This window comes from Hypanus sabinus, chromosome 1 (assembly GCF_030144855.1).
Source record: "Hypanus sabinus isolate sHypSab1 chromosome 1, sHypSab1.hap1, whole genome shotgun sequence".
Lineage (NCBI taxonomy): Eukaryota > Metazoa > Chordata > Chondrichthyes > Myliobatiformes > Dasyatidae > Hypanus > Hypanus sabinus.
The window spans coordinates 89214148-89236137 of NC_082706.1; the positions used below are offsets into that span (position 1 = coordinate 89214148).

Genomic DNA, 21990 nt, shown 5'->3' on the forward strand with positions numbered 1-21990 from the left:
TTTGATAGTGGCTTTGTGAAAGCAGATGGGAGCCTCTGATTGAAGCAGGCAGAGGTTAAAAATGTCTGTAAATACTCTTGCCAGCTGATCTGCACAGGATGTGAAGTCACGGCCAGGAGCACCATTGGGGCCAGATACTTCCATGGGTTCACTCTCCAGAGGACTGATCTACAGTGTGATCTACAGTGTGGAGATTGGATAGAGTATCAACTTTATCATCATATACATCTGCATGTATTAGAATTTGCTATGGTGTGTTGGACAGGGCATGACATGAAACAAAAAATCAACAACATTCAACAATTATAAGAATAAAAAATTATAGAGGCAAAGCTAATACAGGCAGAGGCTTCACGGGAGCGAAGCAGTTAACACAATGTTTTACAGCAGACAGCTGCAAAATCAGGGTCCAATTCCTGTCTCATCCAACTCAACTTCACCCCAAAATGTTCGATGCCTTCTCTTGGATGGTGTAGTGGTCAGCATAATGCAATTACAGTGCCAGCAACCAAGGTTCAGTTCCCATTGTGCTCTGTAAGGAGCTTGCACATTCTCCCCGTGACTGTGCGTGTTTCCCCCCTGATTACCCCACAGTCCAAAGACATACTGGTTGGTAGGTCATTGTAAAACTGTCTTATGATTAGGCTAGGATGAAGCTGGGGGAATTGCTGGTCGGCACGGCTCGAAGTGACAGAACGGTCTACACTGTGCTGTAGCTCAATAAATAAAGAACCAGATTGGCGCCATGGGAGTAATTGGGGAGTACTAGCTCACTGGGCTGGCAGGGCCTGTTACTGTGCTGCATGTCTAAATTTAAATCTTAAACCAGTACATTAGGATTAGCACAAAGAATGTGGGCCGAAGGGCCTGTTCCCATGCAGATTGACTCTATGATTCTAAATCCAAGAAACAACCAATTTTCCCTCTCATTTTGCTGAAATTCCCACCTTAAGACCAATTTATGTGTTTTTATAGCACAGCACAAGCCCTGTTCTTGAAGATTAACACAGAAACGAGAGTTAAGTGATGTGACAGTGCTATTTGTGTCCGTCTCATATTAGTTATTCACCTACTGGCAACAATTAAAATCCAAGCTAAATGGAAACAGGTGTCTGAATGTTTAAAAATGCAAAATGCAGGGAACGAGCCATGCACCAGAAGCATTTAAACTGGTGGCCTGAATATGTCTGGAACAAACTTGGCTCGTTTATAAAGGGAGCCAAGTACATCTGTCATTTATTACATTAAAAATAAAACTCTCTATGCTGGAACCTAACACGTTTCACAATTGATCCAAACTGTCTAAGTCCAGCTAAATTCCAACTGCTGGCTTTTGTGCACAGAAACAATCTTCCACTCAGCAAATGCAGAAAAATGAAACCATTTTTTTTTTGCTGATAGCGTTGAGCAATAGCTTGAACCGAACACATAACAGGATGATGACAAATTCCAACCGTTCAATAGCAACATCCTTGTAAATCTTCGCTGCTCGCTTTCAATCCTATACTAGCCCTCCTATAGGTAAGTGACCAGAACAACACACAATACTTTCAATTAGGCCTCACTAACTTGTTTGACAATTTCAATATAATTCTCCAACTCTGTACTCAATACTTTGATTTATGAAGGACAATGTGCCAAAAACTTCTCTTTACCACCCTATCAACCTGCATTGCCTCTTTCACGGGCTTATGAATCTGTATTTCCAGATCTGCACTGTGCAAGTTCTACCTTGGTTTGTTCTCACACTTGTCTGCATTAAATTCCATCTGCCATTTTCAGCCCAATATGAACTCCTGCCTAACCAAGGGCCTGGACCCACTGCAGTTTGCCTATCACCACAACAGATCTCCAGCGGAAGCAATGTGCAATGTCACAGGTTCTCCACATGGCTTGGATCACCTGCACAATAATAATACGTATGTCAGGCTGCTGTTTATTGATTACAGCTCAGCGTTCAACACCATCATACCCCCAGTTCTAATCAACAAGCTCCAAAACCTGGGCCTCTGTACCTCCCTCTGCAACTGGATCCTTGACTTCCTCACTGGGAGACCATAGCCTAAAAGAATCAGAAACAAACTCTCGTCCTCGTTGATCATCAACACTGGCGCACCTCAACGTTCTACTCTCTCTACTCCCACGATTGTGTGGCTAGGCACAGCTCAAACAGCACCAACAAATTTGTTGACGGAGCAGCCATTGTTTGCAGACAATGATGAAGAGATGTACAGGAGCAAGACAGATTTGCAGGTTGAGTGGTGTTGCAGCAACAAGCTTGCACATCAATAAGACCATGGAAGTGATTGTGGATTTCAGGAAGAGGAAGTCAATGGAACACACACCAGGCCTTATCAAGGGATCAGAGGTGGAAAAGATGAGCAGCTTCAAGTTCCTGGGTGTCGACATCACTGAAGATTTATGCTGGACTCAACATATCGATGCAATTACAAAGAAGGCATGACAGCAGCTATATTTCATTAGGAATATGAGGAGACTTAGTATGTCAACAAAGACACTAGTACATTTCTACAGATGTACCGTGGAGAAAAATCTAACTGGTTGAATCACCATCTGGTATGGAGTGCCCATCGCACAGGACCGGAAAAAGCTGCAAAAATTGTAAACTCAGCCAGCTTCATCATGGGCACTAGCCTCCCCAGCATCCAGGACACCTTCCAAAGGTGATGCCTCAAAAAGGTGACATCCATGTCCCTGCATGTATAGTTTATACCCTTCCAAGTGCAACACTAGTAAACTCCCCCTCAAGATCTGGTGTAAACAATCCCATCTGTATCAGTTCCACCTTCTCTGCAAGGAAGCCCAACGATACAAAAATCTGAAGCCCTCCTTCCTTATTACCCTGGAGGTTCTGTCCTTGTCACCCTTCCTGCCTATGTCAATGGTGCCAAAGTGGATGACAACATCTGGCTAGTCACCCTCCAACTTAAGAATGTTATGGACTCATTCCAAGATGTTCCCGACCCTGGCATGTGGGAGTGAACATACCATCCAGGAATCCTCAGAGTCTTGTGGATGTCTGTTCCCAACAGTGAGCCAAAGCTTGGGCAAGCCGGTGAGTTTTGAAAGACAAGCATGCTCCAGAGAATGAAACCCTAGTGACTAAAAGGACTGTTGTCATTTGTTAGGTGAAAGAGGGAATAAATGAGTGTAACGTAGTGAGGTGTTTAAAAGTAGTGCTGGAGAAGGCAGGCATTTAAAAGACAAAGTCAACAGCATATAATTTGAACATTTGGCAAGAGAGTTAGTGGGAAAGAGTGTGATGGAAAATGGAGAAATAGATCTCCACATTCGGGCACCAAGGTAGAGCATGGGATGTGAACAGATCAGATGAGCTTATATCGAGTCAAAGTAAATTTATCATCAAAGTATGTACAAACGTTTGTATATGTTACCATATATTTCCCTGATATTCATTTTCTTGCAGGCATTTACAGGAAAATAAAGATGCAAATGATATTGAGGAACATATCGATGATACTATGGTATTAACATAATGGATGGAAATACACTCAGTGGCCATTTTATTAGGTACACCTGCTTGTTAATGCAAACATCTAATCAGCCAATCGTGTAGCAGCAACTTAATGCATAAAAGCATGCAAGCAAAGTCAAGAGGTTTAATTACTGTTCAGACCAAACATTAGAATGGGGAAGAAATGTGACCTGAGTGACTTTGACCATGGAATGATTGTTGATGCCAGATGGGGAGGTTTGATTATCTCAGAAACTGCATGAAAATCCCAGGAGATCAGCAAGTCTCTAGACTTTACAGAGAATGGTGTGAGAACAAAAAAATAACATCCAGTGAGCAGCAGTTCCGTCAGTAAAAGGTCAGATGAGAATGGCTAGACTGATTCAGAGTTTAAAGTTCAAAGTTCAAAGTAAAATTATTATTAAAATACATAGATATCACCATATACAACCCTAAGATTCATTTTCTTGTGAGCATACTCAAAAAATTCACAACAGAATAACAGCCATAATAGAATCAATGAAAGACCACACCGACTTGGGCATTCAACCGGTGTTCAAAAGACAATAAACTGTGCAAACACACTAGGAAAGAAATTATAATAATAAATAAGTATATATATATATAAAAGCAACAAATATCAAGACCCTGAGATGAAAAGTCCTGGAAAATGAGTCAGTAGGTTGTTAGCACATTTTAATGATACGGCAAGTGAAGATGAGTGAAGTTATCCCCTCTGGTTCAATGCCTGATGGTTGAGGGGTAGTAACTGTCCCTGACCCTGGTGGTGTGAGTCCTGAGGCTCCAGTACCTTCCTCCTGATGGCAGCAGCTAGAAGAGAGCATGACCTGGGTGGTAGGGGACCCACCACCCAGGTCATGCTCAACAGTAAGGAAGGTGATAGTAACTCAAATAACCGTGTTACAACAGTGGTGTGCAGAAGAGCATCTCTGAACACACATTAGGTCAAAACCTGAAGTAGATGGGCTATAACAGCTCAAGATCATGAACATACACTCAGTGGCCACTTTATTATGTACAAGAGGCACCTAATAAAATGGCCCAGAGTGTACAGCATGGAACCAAATAATATTGATCAGTCTGAACCAATAACTGGTGAAGGAGCTGAAAATTATGCGTAGGTCCTGGTCTGGCAGTGGAGGAGAGAATAGTGATTTCTGTCTTCTCAGTACTTAGATGTAGGACATCTAAGATGAACAAGAAGCTTAGCCAACCTGAGAATGTACAGAGGTGTAATGGGAGGTAAAAGCCAAGTGCTTCAGGTAACCATGCAGAAGTTTACACCTTTGCTGATGACACAAAAGTAGATGGGAGGGTATGAATGGATGAGGATATCTGCATTCAGGAACAGAATGGATTAATGTGTAGGTGAAGCCATAGTGAACAAGGTTGATGTAGGAAAATGTGAAGTCATAAGAGAAATCAAAAGAAAGCCTTATCTAAATGGAGAGACACGTCAAAAGTGAGTTTATGGCAGATGGGTCTAGGTCACAGAGTCACAGAACAATATAGCACAGAAACAAGCCCTTCGGCCCATCTAGTCCATGCTAAATTATGATTCTGCTTTGTCCTTTTGACCCACACTTGGATGCACTTCCATGCACTTATCTAAACTTCTCTTTAATGTTGAAATCCAACCCGCTTCCATCACCAATGCAGGCAGCTCACTTCACACTTTACCCTCTAAGTGAAGAAAATCTCCCTCATGTTCCCCTTAAATATTCCACTTTAGACCCTTACCCCATGACCACTGGTCCTTGTTTCTCCTAATGTCAAGCCTGTAGATTTTACCCTATTTATACTCTCACAATTTTGTACACCGGTACCTCTATCAAATCTCCTCTCATTCTTCTACACTCCAGGAAATATAGACTGAACTTAAACAACCTTTCCCTAAGTGTCAAGTCCTCAAGTCCCAGCAACATCTTGATGAGGTTTCTGTGTACTCTTTCATTTAGTCTAGTGTTCATGCAGCTGTTTAGCATGAAACATAAAATGGAGCACATTAATATACAAATGTGACAACTAGGTCTGAAGGTATATGACACATTTCTCTTTATTGCAGGAACTTCTAACACTGCTCCTATCTTTGGAAAGATAGAAGCAGTGTTAGAATTGTTGAGGGAGTTGTTAAGGCCAAAACTAGAGAATTGTCCTGGTTCCTTTACTTAATTAGGATATACTGACCTCGGTCCAGAGAGACCTATTAAGTTAATTTATGGAATGAGAGAGTTGTCCTTAAATGAATAGTTAAATGGTTAGATTTGTGTTCTCTAGAGTTTAGAAGAAACATAGTTGATCATATTTAAACATATAAAATCCTACGGGAACCGACAGAAATGTCAATAAGTTTCCACTAGTGGTAGAGGGGACATAGTTACAAGATAGAAGAGTGGCCATTTAAAACTTAGGTGCATGAGAATTTCTTCTCTCGGCGGGGGGGAGGGGAGATCTCTGGCATTCTCCATCCCATAAGGCTGTGGGGGCTGGATCACTGAATTTAAAAAGCATGTATGACAGGTATAGCAGAGGAATTGAGGCCTGGATGATAGTGAATCGTAGGGCAGCCTGAAGAGGCTTATTCCTCCTCCCATTTTCTTCCGTTCTTGTATTCTTCAAAGTCAAAGTCAAAGAAAAGTTATGATCAAAGTTCATATATGTCACCATATACTACCCTCATTTTCTTGCAGGCATTTACAGGAAAATAGAGAAATAGACCAGAATTCATGAAAAACTACACTTAATAAAGACTGAAAACCATCCTATGTGTAAAAATGGTTAAACCATACAATAAACAAATAAATATTAAATGGGCAAATAAGCAAATAAATACATGGATAGAATAGATAGATAGATAAGCAGATAGTTAGACAGCTAGATAGATAGACAGATAGTTAAGACATAGATAGATAGACAGACAGACAAATAGATAGATAGATAGATAGATAGATAGATAGATAGATAGATAGATAGATAGATAGAGAGACAGACAGACAGACAGATAGATAGATGGATGGATAAAGGAATGTTTTAGAACTATGTTGTCCTTGAAAGTGAGTCTATAGGTTGTGGAGTTAGTTGAGCATTGAAGTGAGTTCTTGTGTTAGTGCCAAGAGTTGTGTTGCCTTGGGCATAAGTAGAGTGTTGAAAATGGATTGGTGAAAGAGTCTGAAGTTAAAAATGCCAGGGTACAGTCTTCAAGAAGTTCAACAGAGTTGGAAAACAAAAGAGAATGAATATTCTTAAGAAAACAATTGCTGCTCTGAGGAGGAATAATATGTCAGAGATATCAGCTATTGAAACTGTATACTTTAAACGAAGGTAAAAAGAAATGCAATATTAAATTGCTTTATTTACTATAGTTCTCATTACATGTGGAGTGAGATACAAGAGTAACAAATATGAGGGGGAGGAATTTCACCAAGTTAGTCTTGCACTGACGGGAACACAAAAAGCAGATATCCTTGAAACAAATTCAGGAGATTTTTCTTCAAAGCAGAACATAGCAAGAGCAGTGGTGCTGTACTCAGTTTTAGGAATTAACCAAAGCAAACTTAAGCGTGGTAACAGCAATTATAATACCATTCAATTTTGTATAAAATTTCAACAATGGGATAAGGCCAATTACACCTGACTAAAATATTTAAAAGTAAATGAGAAACAGCTACTGGAAGTTAAATGAGAGTCGAACTGTGGGAAAGTATTTGAAAATAAAATGTGAAAGCAAAAATGGTCTTCATAAACAAATCGAGGAAGCTCACAAACCTAGGCCTTCACAGATGTTGGAAACATGAAAGGGGTAAGGCAAACTGAAGGGAGACTTCTGACAAAAACCAACAGCACGCCACTATAGAAATTAGGAAGGCAAAAAGGGAGCATGAAAAAAAATTATATATAAATAAGAGAAGAAAAGAGGATAACAAAAGAAAGAGTAGGCACATTTGAGAGGAAAGCCATGGCCTGTGGAAGGTGAAAGACTTGCATGCTACCAAATGATACTTTGCAGCTGTTTTCAAGAAGGTAAGGGGTCACATACAGTAGACCCCTACCCCTTTTACTCCTACTCTTCTCCTCACCAGCTCATCAACTCCTTCAGTCTTCCCTTTCCCTTTCCTCCATGGTCCCTGATTAGCGTAAGTGTCAAAGGTTACAGGGAGAAGGCAGGAGAACAACGTTGAGGGAGATGAAAAAAAAAAGATTAGCCATGACAGAATGGTAAAGTAGATGTGAAGGGGCTCCTCTGTCCTATAGACTTATGGACTTTGTGGGTTCTGATGAGGTCAATATTGAACTTGCAGATTCTTCCACAAATGAGGCAGGAAGTGCTTGATGGAAGTGAGATGATGCACTTTTAATAATGTCTCAAATGTTTCTTCTCCAATTTATACAAGGAATTCCCAAGAATCAGAGGGAGTGTTGATATTTCTCAAGGTTTTGAACATTTGTACCGTGAGCAGTTCAAGAAAGATGTGATGAAGATAGAAGAGCTGCAGAAAAAATACACAGGGATGGGGAGGCACAGTAGTGTAGTGGTTAGTGCAACACTATTACAGCACCAGTGACCGGGGTTCAAGTCCCACTGCTGCCTGTAAGCAATTTGTTTGTTCTCCCTGTAATAACATGAGTTTCCTCCAGGTGCTCTGGTTTTCTATTGAAGATGTATGGGTTAGTAGGTTAATTGGTTGCATGGGTGTAATGGAGAGGCATGGGTAATTTGGGACGGTAGGGTCCCTTACCCTGCTGTATATGACAAGATGCTGCACTTGATGCTACCAAGATAAGAGCCCATTGTGTTACAGGAAAGATACAAGCACGGATGGAAGATTGGCTGACTGGCAGGAGGCAAAGTGTGAGAATAGAAGGGGCTTGCTCTGGCTGGCTGCCTATGTTCAACGAGGATTGGTTTTCCGACAGCTTCCTTGATTTGAACGACATCGTAAGTCAGCACGTTGTTTGTTATGTCTCCTCTCTCGCTGTGAAGTGTGGACACCTCTTTTACTCTTTTAAGCGGAGAGAGAGAGAGAGAGAGAGAGAGAGAGAGAGAGAGAGAGAGAGAGAGAGAGAGAGAGAGAGAGAGAGAGAGAGAGAGAGAGAGAGAGAGAGCCTGTGGTATGTCAAATTACCAGGTGAACGAATAGTCTTTGGGGTTCTCCAAGTCTGTGTCTTTATTAAAGCTTTGCTACACACTTGAGTGCTCGGAGGGGGGGCGCCGATGTTTTTTTGCTGGTGGGGGAGGGGGGTCATTGCTTTGCTGCTGCTTGTGTGTATGAGGGGAGCTGGGGGGACTTTGGGGTTCTAATGTTTAACTTTCTGTCATTCTTTTGTGGCACTCCTCTGTTTTCGTGGATGTTTGCGAAGAAAAAGAATTTCAGGATGTACATTATGTACATTGTATACATTTCTCTGACATTAAATGCACCTATTGAAACATAATTGATAGAATACATTGGGCCGAATGGCCTAATTTGCTCCTATATCTTACTGTTTTAAATTCTTATGGCATCTCTAAATAAAATAAAATTATGATTGGATGGCATGTTGTAGGGAGAGATTGAATAGGCTGGTTCTGTTTTTCTTAAAGCAAAGGAGAGTGAGAGGTGTCCTGATAGAGGTTTGTCAAATTATGAGAGCCCTAGATAGGGTAGAATCAGTTCCCCCTGGTAGGGGTGTCTAGAACTAGAGGGCACAGGTTTAAGGTGAGAGGGAAGAGCTTTAGAGTGGACCTGGGGGTTAGAATTTTATCACAAGGAGTTGGTACACAGAATGAGCTGCCGGGAGAGATGGTGAAGACAACAATAGTAACACATTTAAGAGAGATATGGACTGGTACTTGGATAAACAGGGCATAGAGACGTAAGAAATTAATGGCACATGTATAGGATAAAAATAGAGGGCTATGTAGTATGGAAGGGTTAGAATGATCCTAGGTTAAAAACTTTGCACAACTTCATGGGCCGAAGAACCTGTATTTAGACTCACAGTCACACAGTATGGAAGCAGGCCCTTCAGCCCAACCTATCCACACGAACCTGATGACCATCTAAGCTGGTCCTATTCACCAGCATCCAACCAGAGCATTTTAAATCTCTCCTATCCATCCACGTGTCCAAATATCTTAAATCTTGTTATTGTACCTGCTTCAGCATTTGAACATGTACATCATTTTATACATTTTGTCTGCATCTTCTTACTAATTGCTACTCTCAATAAAAAGTTATTTTACCCCTATGGCAACCAGAGTCTTAATCTTTCCACAGTTATGCCCTTTGTCCCATCTATCACTTTCTATACAACTTAAAAATTATGTCCTCACTTTCCTAGTTTTGACAAAGAGTCTTACACAAATTTCTCCTTCCACAGCTGCTGCCTGGCCTGCTGGGTGTTCAAGATTTTCCCTTTACTTCATCAGTTATGAAGTGTATTGAAATGCTTTGAGTCTGTGGAAGGAACCGGAATCGTCCTGTGCATTGCCCCAAGCCTGAGTAATGTTCTTCTCTGTTCTAAAGCAACCAATTAGGATTAGTATAGTCAGTGGGCTGATGGGCCTGTTTCTATGTTTTCGATGCTGTCTGTCCACATGGGATCCATTTCCTGTGACAAAGTTCAAAATGGACTGTCTACTTTACGAACCTGTTGTCAAGCAGTTGCATTATATAGTCTGCCCAACTTAGCCTGCTGAGTGTAACTAGAACATCAATGCCATGGATGGTGACCTGCGAGGGGTCACTGATATTTATTCCTGTGAATTTCGAGTATTTTGGGTGTTGAAGTTGATGGGTCATGGGGATAATACACATTCTCCTTCCAGACAGAGGCACGAATCAAACCCCAATCAGACAGACAGTCGCTGTGCCATCTTGGCTATGTCACCATGTCACCCTCACAGTCCTATTTTATCACACAGTATTAAATTATATAACAAAATTAATTTCTATTATTGATGAAATCACAATGTATAATTTTACCATTAAAAATATTGTAAGAAAATTGTTTAGGGTTTACTTATAAATATATGGCAGTTTATATTGCGATAGCAACAATTAGAAAATTATTATTTAAAGCTTCATAGGATGATTGAGTAGAATTTCAAATCCAAATCCACTGCCCTAATCTGATGGTACGTGCTTCAGCACCTCCTTCTGGATAATTGCACAGGTTCGATAGAGCTTGATATCAGATTATGTACCCAGCCAGGCATGATTGGAATTACAGTATAAGTTAGTGAAATTTGTCCGATAACTCCTTTCCTTCTGCTACAGTTTGGTTTAAGATACTCAGGGGAGCTATATCCAAACATTCTTTTGTCCTTTCATTGCTCAGGTTAGTCCAGTTTCAATGTCAATGCATGTCCAAGTCTGATGGGATCAATATTATAAACACAAGAGATCCTGCAGATGCTGAAGATCCTGAGCAACACACTAAGTATGAAAGGAACTCAACAGGTCAGGCAGCATCTATGGAGAAGGAATAAAGAGCTGACGTTTTGGGCGGTGATCCTTCATCAGGATGGAATCAGCATTATACTTATCCTGCATTATCCTTGCAGTTCTTGAGTTTGAAGGTACACTGCAGCATGCAACTTTTAATTTAAACCTAAGCTAACCTTTTCAATATTAATTTTAAAAGCGAGAAATTCTGGATTTAGCAAAAGAAAGTTTACATTTGCAATTAAATTTCAGTATTTAGGGAGAAGAACACCATAATAAGTCAGACTCCTTTCTCAGTCTGACTAGCTTGCAAGGAAAAGGAAAGGTCAAATTTTAGAAATTGCTTTAAGCAGTGTGCTTTCTCAGAGGAATGTACTGTATTTACCAATGAAGTAAGCCTACAGAGTCGGCTAATTTGTTAACAATGTATAAAAACATAAAAGACTGAGCTGAGAAAGCTAATTACTTTCCTTGTATTTGAAACAACATCAATTAGTCAATGTTTCCACCTCACATCATTCAAGTCTTCTAATGCAACAGTCTGTGATATCAGCTTTACCATTATGATAATCTCACATTCAATATCTTTGTCTCAGAGGAAGAAATATTTGTGCATGGTATAATTTTGTCCTTGCTGAAAAAAAATTAACTACACGACATTTGCCTTTCATCACTAAACACTAATTTTAAATGTAAATTATTTCATCAAAGGCTACTTGTACCATTAATAAAGATTTCCCCAAAGGTCCTTTGCAACCACCACTACATTGCTCTTCATTTTAACTGGTATCTCTTTCATCTGGCCTTCTGGGGGATACTGGCAGTGAGTTACCTCATGAGTAATTATGACAGCTGAAGTCAATCAGTTTTGTTACCGAGAAAGGGCAAAAAAAAGCAACTTTATGATTAAATTTACACACTGACTTTGGTTCTTTGCGGGAAGGGGACCTGCTCTCGGGGTTCCATAACTGGCCATTGTTCAGCTTTCCAAGGGCATGGCCTGAGAGTCTGGCTCGGATTCGCAAGTCCAGGACCTCAAAGCTCTGGAGAGAGGCAGATGGTGGTGACACAACAGGAGACCCGTGTGTCTTCAGGGAGAGTCAAAATATCCATAGTATGCCAATTTGTGTGCCTGGAGACCCGGGATCTTTGCAATCTTCAGGCATAGAGCTCGAAGAAAAGCAATATAACGGACTTTTAACATCGTAAACCAGCGAGTTGTTTGTTATGTCTCCCCGCTCACTGGGAAAACGGAGATACCTCTTTCTCCCTTATTAGGGAGAGAGAGAACCTGTGGTATGTTGAATACCAGGTGAAACGCAAAGTCTTTGGGGTAACTGCAAGTCTGTGTCTTGCTATTGCTTTGTTCATGTTTGAGTGCTTGGTGGTGGTGCCAATGTTTTTTTTGCTGGGGGGGAGGGAGGATTGTTGCTTGCTGCCGCTTACATGCAGGAGGGGGTAGCTGGGGGGGGACTTTGGGGTTCTTTGGGGCACCTCTGTTTTTGTGGATGGTTACAAAGAAAAAGCATTTCAGTATGTATATTGTATATGTTTCTCTGACATTAAGTTGTGCCCTTGAACCTTTGAAATTTTGACCAAATTCAGGGAAATATGCTGGGGTGGGGTGCAGATTATGAAACATTATGGCATGTCTAACCAGAATGACACTCCCCAACCTTAAATAATGCCCATAGTGTGCCAATTTGTGATGGTTCCCTATAGTTTATCAAGTTCTAATTCTTCAAACAGTTCAATTGATTAAGTGTTTGCTCCTACTGATGTCAAAAAATATCACACACGGGTCTCTGATACTTAACTGAAGGTTGAAACCAAAGCAGGAGACACAGTGTTTAACAACTCATTTTTGGGAAGGCATAAAGAAAGATTAAAGATTAGCTTTATTTGTCACACATAATTCCAAATATACAGTGAAATGCATTGTAGCAGCAAATCAGATCAGCGAGGATTGTTTTGGGCAGTCTCCAAGTGCCGCCAAGTTTCCAGTGCCCACATAGCATACCCAAAACTCACTATCCCTAGCTCGTCTCTCTTTGAAATGTGGTGTTAAAGTGGAGGAATCCCACACAGTCACAGGGAGGAAGTACAACCTCCCTTGCTGAAGTCCAAACTTACAGCTGGCATAGTGAAGCAATGTGCAAGCCACCTGCAAGTCCAGTATTGGCCTCATCAGCTACCTCAGAACCCACAACGGACATAAGACCACAAGACATAGGACCAGAATTAGGCCATTCAGCCCATCAAGTCTGCTCCACTATTCCATCATGTCTGATTTATTATCCCCTCAACCCCATTCAATACCTGACTCCACTTCAAAAGTAATTTATTGTCAATTAAATTATTTGAGACATCTTAACAGTGTGAAGGGAACAACATTATTGAGAATTCTTTCAAACCAAACTGAAAATTTGAAACTTTGATTTGGTGTGCCATGCTCTGTAGCTGTGACAATCATCCCACCTCTTTGATCAAGTATCCTGAAATTCCATGATATGATTTATTGATTTTTTGCTATTACAAACAGCAAATTGTCCTTTTAAGTTCATAGTAATTTCATTAGTGTATGGGGTGTCCAGGAAAGGGTATTGCATATAGACCATAAGACACAGGAGCAGAATTAGGTCCAACAAACAAATCTTTTCCACCATTACAAGGCTGATTAAGCATTATCATAGCCATCCCCATCCAAGTATATGACAAGTATTCCATCATACACCTAAATTAATTGGTATAGATGTTTTCTTGGGATCAGTAGCTGAACAAATCATTGCAAAGCCTCCAGCTTCCCTTGCGATTACAGCACTAAAGCAGATGTGAAGTTCTGCTCATTAGGCACTCCCAGTTTTTTGAAAGTCAAGCACAAAACCATACTGAAGCAGCTGAAGATTAGATGAGATGCCCAAGCTTTGCAACCCAGAGACTTTGGCTTCTTTCAAAGGCTGCATTATGGAAATTTTAGCAAGCATTACGTGAAAAAAATTAGAGTATTTCTCAAACTGTAAAAATGTTGAATCTCAAATCTGGCCTTATGGATCATATGTAAATGAGTAAGCAATGAGAACATTTGCTGAAGAGCCAATCAGAAGTTCAGAAGTCTGGAAGTTGAGGCCCGTTGGCCGGAGCCCAGTCTGTGAATCTCTGCACGTCTACTGGGGATGTTGAAGTCCAATGTCCACATGTCCAAGTCTGAATCCAAGTCTAGTGGAGGCTGGAGGCTGAAGAAGACAGCCTCTGCTGGAGTTGGAAGACTGTTAACGTGTGGAAGTAGAAGGAAGGAACGGTGTTTGTTTTGTTGTTTGTATTCTGTGTTTTTCTGCCAAGCATAGTGGGCAAGCTATATTGATGCTAGAATGTGTGCCAACACTTACAGGCTGCCCCAGCACGTCGTCAGATATGTTGGTTGTTAACACAAACCAACGCATTTCACTGCAGGCTTTAAAATACATGTGACAAATAAATCTGAACCTTTAGTTTAGAATCTTAAAAATGCTGAGGTAATGTTTATGGCCATACCATTTCATCTCCTAAAACCTTTTGACTACATTTACTACAGGTTAAGTAAACCTTATTCGAAACTCCAAACTCTGAAAATCTCTAGAGGTCTGTGATGCGCAGGTCTCTACACACCACAGACGGTTCTGAGAAGTGACCTCACACATGCAATGAACAGACGTTAATGAAAAATTGAAAAAGACACTGCATAAAGTGAAAAATGAAGGTCTCAAACAAGTGAGAAAGGATCTAATGCTTTCTGGTATATATGACGAATAAACTCTTTTCGAGCATCCAGCTGGGTACAGGTATTGATTATACCCGACGTTTCGATGATCAACTCTGCCATCTTCTTCAAGGACAATAAAGCATCTGTTATTATCATTACCTGTACCCAGTTAGAAGCTCAAGGAGAGTTTATTCATCTCAAACATATATTGAAAAAGTGGTTTAGTCAACGTTGCAGTGAACATATGCTGCTTAACGGTATACTGATCGTGAAGCAAGTAAAAAACTCTGATAATAAACTGAAGGTTGAAGGTAAGTGTGAATATTCAGCAGGCTTGTTGTAGAAATTTAAGAAAAGGCATGGCATTACATTTTTAAAGATTTATGGTGATAAAGCGTCTGCTGATCACAAACCAGCGGAGAAATTAATTTATAAGTTTGATGAGATTGTCGCTAGTGAAAATCTAGCATGCTGAATGGCTGTATCAGTGCATATGTGTGATGAACAAGTGTAAGACAAAGACATAAATTCAGAGTTGGAAATGGCAACGATCCCAAGCTATCTCACTATATATTCCGAAACCCAAAATATCTGAAATTCAAAACACTTCCAGCCCCAAGCATTTTGGACAACGGGTACTCAACCTGTATTAGTGCGTATTTCCCACCCAGAGATGATATTTCAGTAGATGCTATCAGATGCTAGTACTCTATAGCATTCTCCATAATGACTCAGATCTTCCAATTAGAACCGAACAGATTTGTCTTGAGCTACGATCTTTCTCATAACTGGGAGGAAGTGCAATAAGCTTAATGACATGCAAAACTCCCAGTTCTCCATTCAGCCAGTCCTGAGGCAGCTGGATTCCACTAACCATGGAGTGATAGAGAACGACAGCACAGAGACAGGCTCTAGAGCCTATCTAGTCCATGCTAAACAGTTTTTCTGCAGAATCCCATCAACCTGCAGTTAGAATGTTGCCCTCCTTTTCCCTCCCACTCATATACCTATCCAAACCTTTCTTAAATGTTGCAGTTGAACCGGTATCCAGCACTTCCACTGGCAGCTCGCTCCAAACTCGCACAGCTCTATGACTGAAGAAATCCCCCTCTCCGATTCCCCTTAAATATTTCACCTATCGCCTTAAACCTAATCTCATCCAACCTTAGGAGAAAAAGTTTGCCAGTATTTACCCTATCTATCCCCTCATAATTTTGTATGTCACGATAAAATCACACCGTCATTCTTCCATTCTAGCTCAGATCCTCAAGTCCTAGCAACATCTGCGTAAATTTTCTCTGTATTCTTCAAGCTTATTGATATCTTTCCTGTAGGAAGGTGACCCAGAAAAGCACACAATACTCCAAATTCGGCCTTACCAACATCTTACACAACTTCAACATAACATCCCACCTCAATGCTTTGATTGATGGCCAATGTGTCAAAAGTTCTCTTTACAATTCCAGCTTATCATGACATCACTTTCAGGGAATTATGGATTTGTATTCCCAGAGCCCTTTGTTCTATACACACCTCAGAGCCCTGCCATTCACTGTATAAGTCTGACCTGTTTTCTCCAGCCAAAGCGCAATTTATCCGCATTCAGTCCATTTGCCAATTTTCAGCCCATTTTTCCAGCTGCTTTAGATTATGTTGAAGCTTTTGATTGCCTTCCTGGCTGTTCACAATACCCCCAATCTTGGTGTCAGCTGCAAATTTGCTAATCCGGTTTATCACATTATCGTCCAGATCGTTGATATAGATAACAAGCAACAATGGACCCGGCACAGATCCCGGCAGCACACCACTAGTCAGGCCTCCAGTCAGAGAGAGAGACAACCATATACTACCACTCTCTGTCGTCTTCCACTAAACCAATGCCGAATCCAATTTACTACTTCATTCTGAATGCCCAGAGCTTTAAGCTTCTGGACCAGCTTCCCGTGTGGAAATGGACCATGTTACACTCAGTACCTTGTGAAACCTGGTGGTGAGTGACTAGGAATTACAAGGTTTCAGAGTCAGAAATTGCTGTACGCGCAAGTTGGAGTTGGAACAATTTAACCCGAACTGCGTCACCTACTAACACAAAATGATTATCCAAGTATAAAAAAAATGTTGAAATTCTAACACCAGCTATGGCCACGTACCTCATCTTCTGTTTGTGCCAGCTCTTTCTTCAGTTCTTCCACACGCAGTCTTAACTTCTTCACCTCAGATTCATGCTGCTCTACCCTCCTATTGGAATGAGTAAGTTCTGCCATTTTCTCTTGATATTGCTTCTTCAGTTTATTGAGGGCATGCCGAAGGTCAGACAGCTCCTGGAATCACAGAAGAAAACAACATGAACATAATACTTAGAAATCCAAACAGAGTCCAATGACACTGACTTCACTACTGAGGTTCACCACAAAGGTCTATAAGAAAATGGCAGGGAATTTTGCACCTTTTCACAACAGGTGGTGAGTATATGGATTGAGCTGCCAGGGTAAGTTCTGGAAGTAGGTACGATTACAATGTTTAAAAGATATTTGGATACATGGGTAGGAACGTTTACAGGCATATGAACCAAATGGCAGCAAGTGGGACTACCTCAGGTAGGCAGCTTAGTCAGCATGCACAAGTTGGGATAGAGGGTCTGTTTCCATATTGTTTCACTCCATTGGAGTGGGTCCAAAGGAGGTTTATGAGAATTATCATGGGGTGAAAGGGTTAATGTGCTGTATGAAGAGTATTTGATAGCTCTGGGCATGTATTTGCTGGAGTTGAGAAGAATGGCGGTGGCGGGAGAGGGCAGGATCTCATTGAAACCTATTGAATATTGAAAGACCCAGATAGATTGGACATGGAGAGGATGTTTCCTATAGTGGACGGGTCTAGGACCAGAGGGCACAGCCTCAGAACAGAAGAATGTCCCTTTATAACAGAGATGACGAAGAATCTCTTTAGCCAGAGGGTGGTGAATCTGTGGAATTCGTTGGCACAGACAGCTGTGGAGGACAAGTCATTGGGTGTATTTAAAGCAGAGGTTGATAGGTTCTTGACTAGTAAGCACATCATAGGGTACGGGGAGGAGATGAGGAGGCAGAAGAATGGGGTTGCGAGGAATAATAAATCAGCCACGGTAGAATAATGGAGCAAACTTGAAGGGCAAATAGCTTAATTCTGCTCCTAAGGCTTATGGTTTTATGATGTATGACTTTAAATAACCACCAAAGCTCAGTATTAAGAACATTCAATTTTGGTTTTTTTTCTACCACGTTGATCAAGAATCCATCAATTTCTTTTTTTTTAATCTTTTTGTTTGGCTCAGTTGGCAACATTAATACCAATATGGGGGGGTCTGTGTTCCATTTCAAGACAATTACATAATCTAAGAAATTTTGGTGTTATACTAAGGAAGTGCTGTATTGACTGAGGTGTAAAAAAATATTCATCTAAACCTGCCTTTCTCTTTGGGTGGAACATTGCCCTACAAAGAGGCCACAAAGTTGGGCTCAGTAACAACCAGAGTTTGACCACCAAACTGGTTCACAGGGACAGTCAAGGTGCCCATGCACTTAATAGCGTGAGCTGGAGGGATAGCATACTGGGGAGGGCAACCGTGCTCGCAATGCCAGTGCCCGTCAGAAGTAAACAGCGCAGACAGATCAGGGTGTCAATTAGTATGCAACACTTGATTAACAATCAGTGTCTGATCTGTGCTGAGAATTGCAACATGGATGGTAACAGGTCACGTCAGGAATAACAATTGCCCTGTGAGTGCATCCTTTACCATTAAGCACATCTACAAGGAATGCTGCCACAACAAAGCAACATCTACCATCTAGGACCTGCACCATCCAGCCCAGGCCCCTCATCACTGCAGCCATTAGGAAGGAGGCATAGCCTTAGGCCCCAACCACCAAGTTCAACAACAGCTATTACTCTACCACCCTCAGGCTCCTGAAACAGCGTGGATATCTTTACTTACCTCAACGCTCATTCCACAACATATGGGGCCATTTTCAAGGACTCTACAACTCACGTTCCCAGTTTGTTTGTTTATTTATTTATTATTTTTGCATTCGCACAACGTGTCATCTGTTGCGCATTGCTTGTCCATCTTTGTGTGTAGTTTTTCATTAATTATTTTGCATTTCTTCGTATCTACTGTGAATGCCCACAAGAAAATGAACCTCGGGATAGTATATGGTGACATACTCGTACTTTGCTAATACATTTACTTGAACTCTGCCAGCCAGATTTGAATTGATCAGAGAATTGCACTCAGGCATAATTCTTTGTTTCATGATGATAAGTATGACTTACAGTAAGAAATATTTTACCAAAATAAGTTGGGGTGAACTGGACTCACTGCAATAAAATACAATTGCATTTGGAGCTTCAATACTTCAAGGTTTGAGTGAATGACGGTTTGATGAAAAGGAGAATGCTGCATGTTCTGTTACAATAAGAATCTCAGCTTGAAATGAGCACAGCAGTAAGCTACATTCAACATCCCCTGGTGCATTTATTATCAAGGTATGTATAAATTATACAACCTCGAGGTTCATCTCCTTACAGGCTGCCACAAAACAGGAAATGGACACTCAGTGTCATTCTGGCGGCCCAGTCAGCAGCGGGAGCAGTGCAGACAGGAGTAAATAGAAGTACAGAAGGAACAAGTGGAGTGGCCATTGTTGGGAGTGAGCCAGTGGTGAGAGTGGGAGTGTCAGGCTTTGGCTCTGGGTAAGTTCTCCAGGTAAATTTACGTGAAGTTTCTCTTTTTTCTCACTCTACCAGGGGTACAGTGTAGTTTAAATGTGCATTGTGTGTTTTTCATGCCAGATGTTGGAGTTCTGGGAGACCCAGAGTCTCCTGGGGAACTACATCTGCGTGAAGTGCATCCGGCTGCAGCTCCTTCAGGACCGTGTTAGCAGCTGGATGACCTTCGGCCTGTACAGCAGAGTGAGGAGATCATCGATCGGGGTTACAAGCAAGTAATCACCCCTAAGTTGCAGGAGGCAGGTAGCAAAGTGACCGTCAAGAGAAGGAATGGGATGGTGAATAGGCAGTTAGCACAGAGCACCACTGTGGCCATTCCCCTCAGTAATAAATGTACTGTTTTGGATACTATTATGGGGGACGACCTCCTGGGGAACACCACAGAGACCAGGTCAGTGGTGCAGAAGAGAAAGAGGGAGAAGAGGGAAGCGGAAGTGATAGGGGACTCAACAGTCAGAAGGAGATTCTGTGGACATGAACGGGACACCTAGGTAGTATGTTGCCTCCCAGGTGCCAGGGTTAACAACCTCTCAGATCGTGTCCACAGCATTTTAGAGAGGGAAGGAGAGCAGCCAGATGTCTTGGTACATATTGGTACCAATGACATAGGAAGGAAAAACAAAAAGGTCCTGAAGAGAGAATATAGAGAGCTAGGCAGAAAGCTGAGAAGCAGGACCTCCAGTATTGTAATTTCTTGATTGTTACCTGTGTCATGCATCAGTGAGGGTAGAAACAAGATGATCTGGCAGACAAATGCGTAGCTGAGAAGCTGGTGCAGGTTCTTGGATCATTGGGATCTCTTCTGGGGGAGATATGACCTGTTCAAAAGAGACGGGTTGCACCTGAACCCAAGGGGGACCAATATTCTCGCGGGCAGGTTTGTTAGAGCTGTTGGGGAGGGTTTTGACTAATTTGGCGGGGGAGGGGCAGTAAGGACCAGAATGAAGGGACTCAGGATAGGATGGATGGTATAAAAAAAATAGCATGCAGTCAGACTATCAGAAAGGGCAGGCAGATGATAGGACAAAATTTCAGCCAGCAAGGTGAGTTGTATTAGGAATGCAGAATCAAAAAGGGTAGCAAATACAGTACTCAGTGTTATATCTCAATATAAAAAATAAAAGAGAGATATAGGACCCTTAGAACAGGAGGACAAAATAATGGGGGACCAGGAGGTGGTAGACAACCTAGATGAGTACCTTGTATCAGTCTTCACTGTGGAAGACACTAGCAGTGTGCCAGATGTTGAAGGCAGTGAGAGAAGAAGTTACTATTACAAGGGAGAAGGTGCTCAAAAAGCTGGGGTCTGTCTTTCCCTTAGGTTAAGCCGCTAAAGGAACCTAGGGCAAATAGCTTCAGAATTGAAGTTTTACGAAAGACACGAAGCCAGGCATCACTGCGACTAGAGCAGGTCACAGCCTCCGTTCAGTGCAGAGCTGAGTAATAATCATCGCGGAGAAGCCTGAAGAACCCGCCCTAGCCTCTGGTCCTGACACCCTGACCTTTTCCATCTGGCCCGGCGCCTAAATCACCCAAACATTGGGTCATTCCTTAGGTCAGACCGCTCTGAGGCCTAAACCTCACCACCACCATTTGACCTGTACCCGACCTTTCCATTTTGGCCCTGCGCTTAAATCAATCAGGCATCGGAACCTTCCTCGCTCTCGAGGATGCCACAACTCTGCTTTGACTCCGTTTCAATCCCGCCTCCGCCTTCGCTTTCCTCATCCGTGCCTTCCCTGCATCTCCGCCACTGCTTACTCTCCATTGTTAGCACTGATCATCAACAATAAAGCGTTATTGACAAGATATTTAATGGTTTTCTTTGTATTGTGCTTCAGCGACCGAAAGCAGTCACCAGCATCACCAGCATCATCTTAAACCGGAAGTTTAAGTATGATTTTCAATCTCCCTCAAATCTTTATCTTTGGTGTAAAGATGTACAAACTTACTGTAATGCAGTGCAACATACAAAAGACACTTGCCACGATGGTAAACACAAGAGATTCTGCGGATGCTGGAAATCCAGAGCAACTCACACAAAAATGCTGGAGGAACTAAGCATTTATGAAGAGGAAGAAACAGTCGATGTTTTGGGCTGAGACCCTTCAGCAGGCCTGGAAGGGAAGGGGGAAGAAGCAGAGCAAGAAGGTGGGGTGAGGGGCAGGAGAACAAGTGATCAGTGAAACTGGGTGAGGGGGAAGGACACTGGGATGAAGTGAGAAGCTGGGTTGTGATAGGTGGGAAAGGTAAAGGGCTTTCTTTCCAGTCCCGATGAAGGGTCTCCACCTGAAATGCTGACAATTTACTCCCCTCTACAGATGTTGTCTGATCTTCTGAGCTGCTTCAGCAATTTTGTGTGTTGCCGTAATGTTTACAGTCTTAATTATTCATAGGACAATCAGATTTTACAACCTCCATTCACCCCACAATCAAAGTCACTTAGTTCACATCTCTTCCCCATTCTGACGTTTGGTCTGAACAACAACTGAACCTCTTGACCATGTCTGCATGCTTTCATGCAATGAGTTGTTGCCGCA

The 21990-nt window shown here is 41.8% G+C and overlaps 1 protein-coding gene across 4 annotated transcripts in view; it reads right to left on the reverse strand.

Moving 5' to 3' along the window:
- The window catches only part of LOC132395248 (coiled-coil domain-containing protein 102A-like), a 464661-nt gene that overhangs the window by 207702 nt on the left and 234969 nt on the right, over nt 1-21990 (reverse strand). For all 4 annotated transcript variants that reach the window (XR_009512553.1, XM_059971586.1, XM_059971567.1 and 1 more), the window contains exon 7: nt 16834-17004. Coding sequence is in view for 3 of the 4 variants with exons in the window: in XM_059971586.1 (XP_059827569.1) it covers nt 16834-17004 (171 nt within the window). In the remaining variant the exon portion in view is untranslated. The remainder of the gene's footprint in view (nt 1-16833; nt 17005-21990) is intronic.